General features: G+C 50.5%; 2 protein-coding genes across 2 annotated transcripts; both read right to left on the reverse strand.

Annotated features, from left to right (window-relative positions):
• Positions 1-734: 734 nt before the first annotated feature.
• LOC136492868 (ABC transporter G family member 5-like) lies at positions 735-3,269 on the reverse strand. The gene has a single exon (XM_066488928.1). It carries the CDS (start codon positions 3,005-3,007, stop codon positions 971-973), a length of 2,037 nt encoding a protein of 678 aa, XP_066345025.1. The 5' UTR covers positions 3,008-3,269; the 3' UTR covers positions 735-970.
• Positions 3,270-6,187: 2,918 nt separating this feature from the next.
• Positions 6,188-10,154, reverse strand: LOC136492869 (ras-related protein RABC1-like). Its single transcript, XM_066488929.1, has 7 exons — positions 10,016-10,154; positions 9,661-9,924; positions 9,490-9,558; positions 8,210-8,275; positions 7,632-7,753; positions 7,377-7,505; positions 6,188-6,560 (listed from the first exon to the last, which is right to left on the reverse strand). The coding sequence occupies exons 2-7, from the start codon at positions 9,812-9,814 to the stop codon at positions 6,453-6,455; spliced, it is 648 nt and encodes a 215-aa protein (XP_066345026.1). The 5' UTR covers positions 9,815-9,924; positions 10,016-10,154; the 3' UTR covers positions 6,188-6,452.
• Between the last annotated feature and the right edge of the window lie 606 nt (positions 10,155-10,760).

The raw sequence follows: 10,760 nt of genomic DNA on the forward strand, positions 1-10,760 counted from the left end.
GCAGATTGTCCGCCACTCGAAGCATCATCTCCTGGTGGTGCCTGTTGATCACCTCTGCCTCTGCGTCATCCATCCACGACCGCTTATTAGAGTAGCAGTTGGCTATCTTGGATTGTTGGATCCAGGATTCGTAGTCGAAGTGGAGTGCGTCCTCATGGGTTTCTGATGTGAATGAGATTGGGCTTGCGAAGGTGAAGGGAGGAGGAGAGCCGGCTTGCGAAACTTTACTAGCCTCATGCCTTTACTTGTACTCTTGATGTACTACCTGTTACTCAACGCAGATTGATTGATTGGTTGGTTGATCGAGTCGTCAGGTAACAATGGAAATCCAGCACGTACCGTACAGCAGGCCATGGCAATTGCCAAGTAAGACCGCCTCCTTTCTTTGAATCGGATATACGGAATGGATTAACTTCTGCTGCTTGCTAGTGGCGGCTCAAATTGCCCGGCATGTACGGCACGGCGAGCAGCCAACTCGATCACTACCAACAAACACAGCTAATTAAACAAAATCACCATGAAATTGCCCATGGCACGTTATAACTAGTCGATTGGGCCGGAATAGCATTTGATGCTAACAAGTAACAACACATTATTAAACTGATGGATATTGCAATTGTGGAATCTAATTAATACCTTAGAAATTGAGCAAATGTCATATTTGAGTATTGGGTTAAGATCTTTACATAATTAGTATCATTAAATAGATAGTTGAATATAGTTTTATAATAAACTTATTTAAAGATATAAATGTTGCTAATATTTTTTTATAAGAAATTTTTTACAATGGTTAGAGAGAATTTCCATGGCTCACGTCGCACGATTGGACGGCTAACCAGGCAAAAAGGGGTAAGTATTTACTCCGTAGGAATCACCGAGCAAAAGGATGCTCGTGGGAAAACCGGGCAGCTAAAACAAGTAAGCGCACGTATTTGCTTGGCATGGGAGCGAGGAGGAGGGCGAGTCACAGTCACGGCGGCGGGGTGGAAGAAGAAGACGGCGAGGGCCACGCAGCGGCGCCCATGATGGCTAGCTGGCTTCTCAGGCGGCGGCTGAGGCCGAGGCTGGGTGGTCCGGCGGCCACGGCCCCCTTGTTGAGCGCGAGGCTGCACCTCACCCTCAGCACGGCGTAGCCCAACACCCTGTAGGCCGCCGTGAAGGCCACCATGACGCCGACGTTGCGCCACCTGCACTCTTCCCCGAGCCCCTCGCGCCGCAGCACCTCGTCCCCAGTCGCCACACACTGGCCCAGCGCCCGCACCACGCACCTCCCGCCGCCGGCGAACTCGTTCACCAGCAGCGCCTCGAACGGCCACTTGAACAGCGATAGGTAGTGCATGAACACCCAGCACGCCGGCATCGCCGACCGCGCGATGAAGTAGCCCGAGAAGAGGAAGAAGGAGCCCATCACTCCCTGGATCGCCGCGTTCCCCACCACGAAGTCCGGCGCCGCCGCCGCGAAGCACACCACTACCGAGTTCGCCGTGTACAGGATCAGCCATATCACCAGCAGGAAGTAGCCGAACGCCGCCGCCGTGCGACGGAGACCCGCCAGCCAGTACACGGGCGCCGCGAACACGACGGCCAGCGCCAGCTGGAAGGGCAGGAACACCACCGCGTTGGCCACCGCGTACGACGACACCCGGTACGCCCCCGACGACGTCTCCTTGGCCAGGATGTCGCGCTCCTGCAGGAAGATGGGCAGCGCCTCCGTGGTGGACGACAGGAGGAAGGTGAGCAGGAAGGCGAAGAGGCCCACGCGCTCCGCCACCTTGTCCTCGCCGAGGTCGTAGAAGATGGAGCCCAGCGCAAGCCCCGCCACCAGCATGCACACGGTGCGGCACGCGAAGAGCTGCCGCGTCCGCGCCACGTTCTTGAAGAAGCGCTGGGACAGCACCGCGACCTCGCGCGCCCGCGAGTTGGCGTACCGGCTGCCCGCCGTGGCGGCCGCGCTGCTAGCCATCACGGGGACGACGGCGGCGGTGTCCTCGTCGGCCACCTGCTTGCCGTGCAGCTGGAACAGATGCTGCAGCGTGCAGCGGCCCTCCCGCTCCCGGGAGGACGGCTGCTGGTGCTGGGGCTGGGGAGGCGGCGCCTGCAGCCCGGCGGCGCTGGCGTGGCGGTGGTGGAGGCGGAGCGCGTCGACGGAGTCGATGGCGAACTCGACGGCGTCCACGTGCGGGGGCAGGTGGAGGCCCGCGTCCCCGAGCAGGGCGCGGAGCTGGTCGACGGTGCCCTGGTGGAGGACGCAGCCGGCGGCTAGCAGGAGGACGGAGTCGAACATCTTGACGATGCGCGCTCCCGGCTGGTGGATGCTGAGCAGCACGGTGCGTCCGCGCGTCTCAGCCATGGCGCGGAGAGCGCCGACGATCTGGAGCGCGGAGGCGCTGTCGAGGCCGGAGGTGGGCTCGTCGAGGATGAGCACGGGCGGGTCATGCACGGCCTCGACGCCGATGGAGACGCGCCTTCGCTCTCCGCCGGAGAGGTCCTTGATCCTGGTGGCGGCGACGCGGCGCAGGGTGAGGTCGTCGAGGAGCGCCTCGACGCGGGCGTCCATGTCCTTTGCCGGCAGGCGCGCGCCTAGGCGGAGGCGCGCGCTGAAGAGCAGTGTCTCGCGCACGGTGAGCAGCGGGAAGAGTACGTCCTGTTGGGTGACGTAGCCGGAGACGCGGCGGAGGTCGGCGCTGTGGGCGGCGGCGCCGTCGAGGAGGAGGAGGTCGTGGTGCGGGGACGGGGAGAGGCGGCCAGCGAGGATCTCGAGCAGGGTGGACTTGCCGGCGCCGCTGGGGCCAACGATGGCGAGCAGCTCGCCGGGGCGCGCGCGGCAGGAGACGTCCCTGAGCACATGGCGGACGTTGTGGTGGTCCTGGTGGTCTTGGACATGGACGTCGTCGTCTGACCTGCTCCAGACCTTGAGAGGAGGGTGTGGTCGGCTGGAGACGGTGATGCGGTAGTTGATGCCGCTGGCTTGGATCTCGCAGCCGCCGGCGCAGGAATTCTTCGGCATTGCTCGCTGCTGCGGATGATGACGGTATGTAATACGGTGGTTGTGTTCCTCGGTCCTTAATTGGCGCTGATGATGAGCTAGGCGGCGGCTGCCTTACTTTAAACTGGGCGTGGCATGGCTTGCGCTCGGTGTGTGCATGCGTCTCAGCTAGAGAAGCTAGCAATGGCGGGTGGTGAGCTTGGAGACTGGAGAGTGAGCGGGTGGTGTGGCTCCCCAGCCGTGGAGTGGAAGGAAGGAGCTGAGCTGAGCCAGGACACTAACGAGCGCGTGCTACTCCTATATTATATAGGAGCACATACTTATACACTTATACATACAGTAGGAGCAATACGAGTAATTCTTCTTCTGTATATAAGTACTGTATATATATATATATATATATATATATATATATATATATATATATATATATATATATATATATATATATGTCTTGATTAAGATTGGCTGGCAGCGGCTGGGGGCAAGCAAGTTAAGTAGTAGTAGCTAGCAACCCATGGATTATCTCTCGTTACTAATAATAATAATAATAGTAATCGTAGTACTATGTAGTGGTTTTTGTTGGTACTCTTAATCATGGTATTTCGCTTTTTTTTCCCTGCACCTTAATTATTCCTTTGTGATCATTGTACTTGTCTATGTAGTGGTTTTTGTTGGTACTCTTAATCATGGTATTTCGTTTTTTTTTTCCTGCAGCTTAATTCTTCCTTTGTGATCATTGTACTTGTACGTTTTATTTTTGTTTTGTCCATTGCTTTATGATTATCTCTTTTTTTTTTGTAAAGTCAGTCGAATTGTTGACGCACCTAGTGAAGATGAATTTGTTGGTTTTGAGGGCAGCGAGAGTGAAGATGTGATTTGTTCTCAATTTCATAGGTCATGTTCGCTGGTAGAAATTTGGAGGTATTTGTGAGAAAGTGAACAGCTGCGTATATTCTCAGTTGAGATGGTATCTGAGGCCGGCCAGCTGCGTATATTCTCAGTTCCAAACTTAATTATTTGGTCGATTATATTCAAGTTTTAATTATCATTCTGGTTCATTGATAATTATTATGGTTTTGTAGCTAGGATTTCCCATCTTGTGATGGTACGTACTGTCAGGAGCTATAACAACAAAATGTCTCAGAGGTATCAATTGTGTATGCTGTTAATTATCTCTTCCGATCCATCCTTTTATATTCCATTCCATTGTTGCTGTACTTGTGATATTTTTTTCCCCATGTACAGGTACGTACGTGCACGTAGGAGTAACAAAGTAGTACTCCGTTGCATCTAGCAAGGGACGGGAAGAGGAGAAAAGAAAAAGACAAGGGCGGTCGGTGGTCCGTGTGCAGGCTGGTGAACTGGTGAAGGGAGGGACGAGATGAGAGCAGGCTGCAGCCTGGTGCCTGGTGGTACTGGCCTGGCTGACTTCCTTTTTTTGTTTTTTGTGGTTCATTAGTTGTCCGTTCCGTTACCAGTTTCTGGTTGGTAGTACTCATCACTGTATTGTATTTGTATCACATGCATGCCTTTGCCCCGGCCGGCCGGTATGATGGTACGGTCCGTCTCCCATCCATCCACCATGCATGCATTTTACATACAGCAAGTAAAGTAATAATAATAATAATAATAATATATAAAAGCACATGCTACATTTACATACTGTACGTATGCATGTATGTACAAATACCTATCTCTACATGGAGTAGAGACGGAGTCCGTGTTACATTACGTACTACTGTACACTCGTTCTGGAAACTTCTGCTCATGCGCGGGGACATGGGATGGGCATGGCACGCACCACAAGTTAGGGATCAGAATTCGTGGCCAGGGAGAGTCGGCAGTCGCCGTCTCAAAAACTCCATCCAACTACTAGTCTATTCTATGGAAAACGAAATCTACCACTAGCTAAGCTAGTTTGTTGCTGTGCGGTGTATGCATGCATATTGCTGCTAGCTGCCTCGCTGTAATGTGTCGTCATCTGTTTTGGCTGGGGTGACCCGTGAGCTCGCTCGCTGCTTCGGACTCTCGCACCACACACGCACACGGACACGGGTGCTGCTCCCTTGTTTGGCGCCTTCCTTTCCCCTTGGCCGCCCGTGAATCCATCCTCCGTCCTCCCTCTCAATGCAACTCAACTCTCATGATCGACCACGATCATCATCCATCTCCTATCTGCTCTCAGGGCGTTAGTTATTAGGCTGGCGAGCTCCCACTGTCCCACCTGTTGCAGCTCTTGGTCCGGTTCGTTTGACTAATAAGTCATGACTAAAAATAATGTTGACTAATTTGTTGTGAAAGAAAAATATTATTCGTTGACTAAAAAAATACGGCTTATAAGGCTAGCCAACAGAGCTCCTCCCCACGTGATCGAGCCACTGTATCGAATCGTCTGTCGACAGGCACAGGAGGGCCCTTCCTAGTTATAGGGAGCTGATGGATGGGCTGGGCCGGTCGTCAACCTCCAGGATCCAGAATACAAACAACAATTGCAATGCACTGCAACTCCTCTCGGTTTCTCCCCTCTCCAACTCAGTATGTACCATACTACCATCCCCATGAATGAAGAAGACAAGAGGCTCAAGACCTGTTCTGCAGACTGCACTACGTCTGTTCGCTATTTTTCAGCTAGTATTTTTCTCTGGGCAGTAAATCAGCTTATCAGCCGGTCTCTTAAGCGCGACCGGCGACCGGCGAGGCATTCCCTGACGCCGCGGCTGCTGTCATGGACTGTCCATGTGTGTGAGAGCCGGAGCCGTCCGATCAGATAATATGCAGCGCACGCCGCCGTCCTGTTCAGAATTCAGATGCAGTGCACACCGTTTCTCTGTCCGAAATAGGTACCGTACAATTCTAGCTCTGTTTTTTTATCTAAAAATTAAACCAATTTATATTTCTTTCAGGGAAAAAACTACCAATATTTATTATTTATAACACAAAATATGCATATACGATAAAAAAATCTAATAGGCACTTTTTGTTATCATAAATATTGATACTTTTAATATAGAAACTTTGAATTCAGAATGGCTTGAGTAGCTACTATGCTAGAATTGTAGTCTTCTACATACTTTTCCGGACGGAAGGGGTACTAACCTCTCAAAAAAGAAATATATAACTACGCTGTACTCCACATCACAGTTGCAAGAGACTCGGGAGTACACACAGTGCAGTTGCAAAAGACTCAAATCTCTCTCCTGAAACAAAAACATGTCCCTCAGACATATACTATTCTCTTTTCAACAAAAACACAAGGGAACAAGAACACATACATTGTCGGGTAAGTTTAACTTGACACATTATATAGCTGCTGCCGACGTACTGTTATGTGTTGTTGTAAATTCAGCATGGCAATATACAGGACCAAAAGCAAAAATAAACCCACACAACAAAGCTTATCACTTTACGCAACAAATTTATCATCATCCACAGGAGGGCGCAGAATTAGCATGACAAAAGCATGTTAACAGCAGCTGCTTGCGGCGGCGTCAGCTTCCGGAGGCTTCTGCTTGAAGATGTTCTTCTTGGCCCCTGAGGAAGCATCCGCGAGGAGGTTTGGCGTGTCTAATATCTGCAACGTGCATACATACATACGACTCACCTCAATCGATAACTAGTACAACTCAATATACTACAAATAAAAGAATCTAATTTATTCAAGGACACAGATGTATAAAAGAATCTGCTAGCCCCTTCCTCATTTCATCTCGCTAATATAATATGTCAGTCTTATGGCCTGTTCGTTTGGCTGGGCTGGTTCGTTGCTGATTCGTGAAGAAGTACTGCTGGCTGATTTGTGTGAGAGAAAAATACTGTTCCGGCTGAAAAATTTACGATCGTTTCACCCCCCAGCCGAACAGGCTGAGTCTGCACGAGGAATTTGGCAGGTGGGGGGGGGGGGGGGGGGGGGGGGGGGGGGCGTACCCACTGCAGAGAGCTCCCGCTCTGTGCGGGGTCTGGGGAAGGGTGTCAGTGGCAAGCCTTACCCCTCGCCTGTGCAATGCGAGGAGACCGCGACTCGAACCCGGGACCTTCCGGTCACAGGCAGTAAGACTCTACCGCTGGCAGGTAACAGTACAAACAAACCTTTTTTTTGTCAAAGCTAAGGCTAAACAAGCAATGAGTGCACCACAGAGTATGATCGAAAATGACCTGAGCATTTGGCAGGTAACAGTACAAACAAACCTTTTTCTGTCAAAGCTAAGGCTAAACAAGCAATGAGCGCACCAGAGTATGATCGAAAATGACCTGATACCTCAATCCATCATTTGCAAACATGTATTGTCTATGTTTCAAATGTGCAGTTCTGAATACTGTGAAGAATAAGGCACGGATGACATTGCGAAATAAATAATCCTAAATCTAAATGTCAAAGCCCAATACATACCTTTAGAACGAGTTCCTCAAAGCACTGTTCTACATTTACTTTTGTTTTTGCACTGCATTCTAGAAATAAACATCCGTATTCCCTGGCAAATTCAATCCCCTCCTTTTTCGTGACAGCTCTCTCACTTTCCTGCCAAAATGAACTCTTCAGATCAGTTATAGGGCAGTAAAAGATGAAAGCGGTTACTCAATCAGAAACAAAAGATAAAAGGTGCAAACAAAGTTTACAAGATTTAGAATTGATTCTTAGAAGTACCTTGTCTACTTTATTTCCAACAAGCATCTTTATACAGTCCTGGTTGGTTGAATACAGGTCAATTTCCTTCGCCCATATATCAGAAAGATTGGTAAATGTTTCTCGTCGAGTTACATCATACACTGGAAATTTAACAAGACATTAATTAATTACCATGCTTCTCTATGCAATAATTCAATAGAACTAGACAAGATGCACGCACATAAAAAAGGGTAAATGTGTGCCACATATACAATATACCAATGTGCATGCATAAGTATAACCGGAAATGCTTTGCCTAGTTGTGCAGTGACTCTAAAGTTACACAAAGCTTCATACGGAATTTATACAGTTTGGTTAATTCCCATTTGATAATTTAAACTTCAACCAAAAACACATTAACATTATTAACTAGAGTATGTCTTAGTAGAAAAAGTAAAGGCAAATTAGCTGAAGACTTCATTCGGCATTTAAAGACACTCGAGACTTCCCACGGTGACGTGGCGGTAATTTCATCTGATATATAACAAAAAGGACAGAAGAGGAGTGCAGACCACGGTAAAGATTCCTTGAACAATGCAACAAAATCACAAACTTACCCATAATGATTCCCTGTGCCCCTCTGTAGTAAGAGCTGGTCAAGGTCCTAAATCTCTCTTGTCCAGCTGCATAACAGGTAGTGATCAGCAACAATAAAGAAACGATCATACTCAAAGAATGTGATAAGAGGTATCTAGGGGGGAAATGGACAAAATCAGAACAAGAATGGCACTGTGCAATGGAATAGCTAGCTCTTCGAAACAATTGTAGGGAAAACAAAGAACAGGCTAAAACGATTAAGTGCTAAACGCTGTCCCAACATTGTGTTTAGGGCCTGTGCAGCCAATTAAGCGCTAGGCGCGCCTACGCACGAGGCGCCATCTAAGCGGCGCGGAAACGTCGAAAAGCAGCCCTGGGCGGCGCTGGCGCGAGGGCAGAGGCGCGTGAGCGGGCGGGGTTTCCTGCGCGGGCAGGCGGGACTTCACGCGCGGGAAAGCAGCTCGCGCGGGCGGGTGGGAAAGCAGCTCGGGCGCGCTCAGTGGGAAGACAGAGCACGCGGGCGCGAAAAAAGAGTGCGCAGGGGGAGAACAAAAACAGAGCAACCGTACAGCAGCCGTCCAGTCGTCCAGATTCTCCAACTCACCTCTCTGTTTCTCTCCTCACCGCGTCCGCACACTGCGACCCGCCGTCGCTCGTGCCGACAATTCCAAGTGGAGTCCCAGCCCCAGCTCCAACCGTCAGAACCTGAGCTCGAGTTGCCAGCACAGCCGGTGCAGGCCTTCGGTGTTTTCCTGCCTGTCCTCCCCTCGTTCAGTCCCTGTCCTTCAGTATGTTTTCTACAAGCTCAATGTCTACAACTCTACATGTTGATTGAATATTGATCAATTGGATTGGGGATTTGGGGTTGAGAATTGATATTGAGTGATTGACTGTCCAGTAGTCTGTAACTCTACATGCTAGTCCCTTACTATCTTGCAATTCTCTGAATTTCTGAATGCATGATGCATTTGTTCATGTGCTGTTTACCCTCTGCAGGCTGTCAACTACTGATTTTGCTGTCGGCAGCACAAAATAATAAAAAATCACAAACGATTAATCACGTTTAATCTACGTTTATTTACTCTTCCTAGGCGCTGATCAATAGGCTAGCGCCCGCCTAGCACCTAGCGTTTTCTTGAACCTTGCTTTTGAGGTATTACTATCCAGATATAAGCCATGGATCGGTTTGTCAAAACTTGACTTATGTTATGGACAGACTGACTTAAGTGGTGGATGGATGCATAGTAGTAAAAGAAAAGGAAAATTCCAGGCTAGTGTTGTTGAGACGATGGTTTGGTACCTGTGTCCCAGATGGCAAGCTTGAGTTTTTTGCCACCAATGCTAACCATCTTCACCTTGAAGTCAACACCTGAATGAAGGAAATAAATAGCGGAATAGAGATTGAGGTTAGACTAATGCGGCGAGGCGAGGCGATCAGATCGGGGAATAGAATCGAAGCCAAAGAGATCACCTATTGTGGGGGAGAGGTCCTCGAAGGAGTCGGCGGTGAAGCGGAGGAGGAGGCTGCTCTTGCCGACGCCGGAGTCACCGATCAGGAGGAGCTTCAAAAGGTAGTCGAACTCGGGCTGCTGGCTCAGGCTGGACGACGAGGAGGAGGAATCCATGAGGATCGGAGAGGGATGGGATCAGAGGGACGGGGAGGCTAGACGAGATCTAGGGTTTGATCCGACAGCGAGAGGCGAGAGGCGATAGGAGATAGGAGATAGGAGGCAGCCTGTAGCAGTACAAATCAGAGACAAAACAGGATAGATCTGAGGGAGGGAACATATTTGAGAGGGATGGGATGAGCATCGGCCTTCACTCACCGGGGAGGGGCGTCGGAGGCCGTCGGGACGAGCAGGTCAGCAGCGGTGCTTTCGCGCCGAGATGAGCAGCGGGAGAGGAGACCGAGAGGGATGGACGGCGGCCGTCGGGGAGGGGATGAGCAGCGGGCGTCGGGGAGGGGAACGGCGGCCGGCGCCCTCCTCTCGTCGCTGCCTCGCGCGTCGCACGGAAAGGGCCGGGAGAGACGGGGGCGGGAGAGGAGACCGAGAGGGATTTCTGTATGGGATTTTGTGATCGGTACCATTACAATTTTCAAAGTTATTATTACTATTTATCTAGATGAGCTATTATAATTATTCAACGCTTTAAAATATACCATTATATATGCTTTGGATGCTGTTGAGTCCATATGCAGACCAACGTATTTTCGTATTGACAAGAGTACCCCTCTGTCCTCCTCTTCCTCCATATGACTGTCGTGTGGGTCCCGTCTGTCATCTTCTTCCCTCTGCAGCATACCGACCAAGCGCCCACGCCGGAGCCCGCGTTAGCTGCACCGCTCGTTGCTAGCCTCGTCCCCGTAGCTCGCAACAGCCGAGGATGGCGCCGCCGCCGCCGTAGAACGGACAGGAGAAGAGGATCGCGGCGACGTAGCACATCGTCAACTCGCTCGCTAGCTCCATAAACGTCGCCGCCGACATGATCTGCATCCTCTCCGGCTTCGACAACCACCACTCGCTCACGTCCGACCTCTTGCCTCCACCTGCCGCCGCCGTTGATTCCATC

Source organism: Miscanthus floridulus, chromosome 11 (assembly GCF_019320115.1).
Source record: "Miscanthus floridulus cultivar M001 chromosome 11, ASM1932011v1, whole genome shotgun sequence".
In the NCBI taxonomy this organism is placed as follows: domain Eukaryota; kingdom Viridiplantae; phylum Streptophyta; class Magnoliopsida; order Poales; family Poaceae; genus Miscanthus; species Miscanthus floridulus.

What these genes read in the sequence shown, in the direction of transcription:
- LOC136492868 (XM_066488928.1), bottom strand. Translation starts at nt 3,007, where the DNA reads ATGCCGAAGAATTCCTGCGCCGGCGGCTGCGAGATCCAAGCCAGCGGC.
- LOC136492869 (XM_066488929.1), bottom strand. Translation starts at nt 9,814, where the DNA reads ATGGATTCCTCCTCCTCGTCGTCCAGCCTGAGCCAGCAGCCCGAGTTC. An exon ending in GGACCTCTCCCCCACAATAG is followed by an intron (nt 9,559 to 9,660) that starts GTGATCTCTTTG and finishes TCCTTCATTCAG; the next exon opens with GTGTTGACTTCAAGGTGAAG. An exon ending in GCTTGCCATCTGGGACACAG is followed by an intron (nt 8,276 to 9,489) that starts GTACCAAACCAT and finishes CCTGTTATGCAG; the next exon opens with CTGGACAAGAGAGATTTAGG.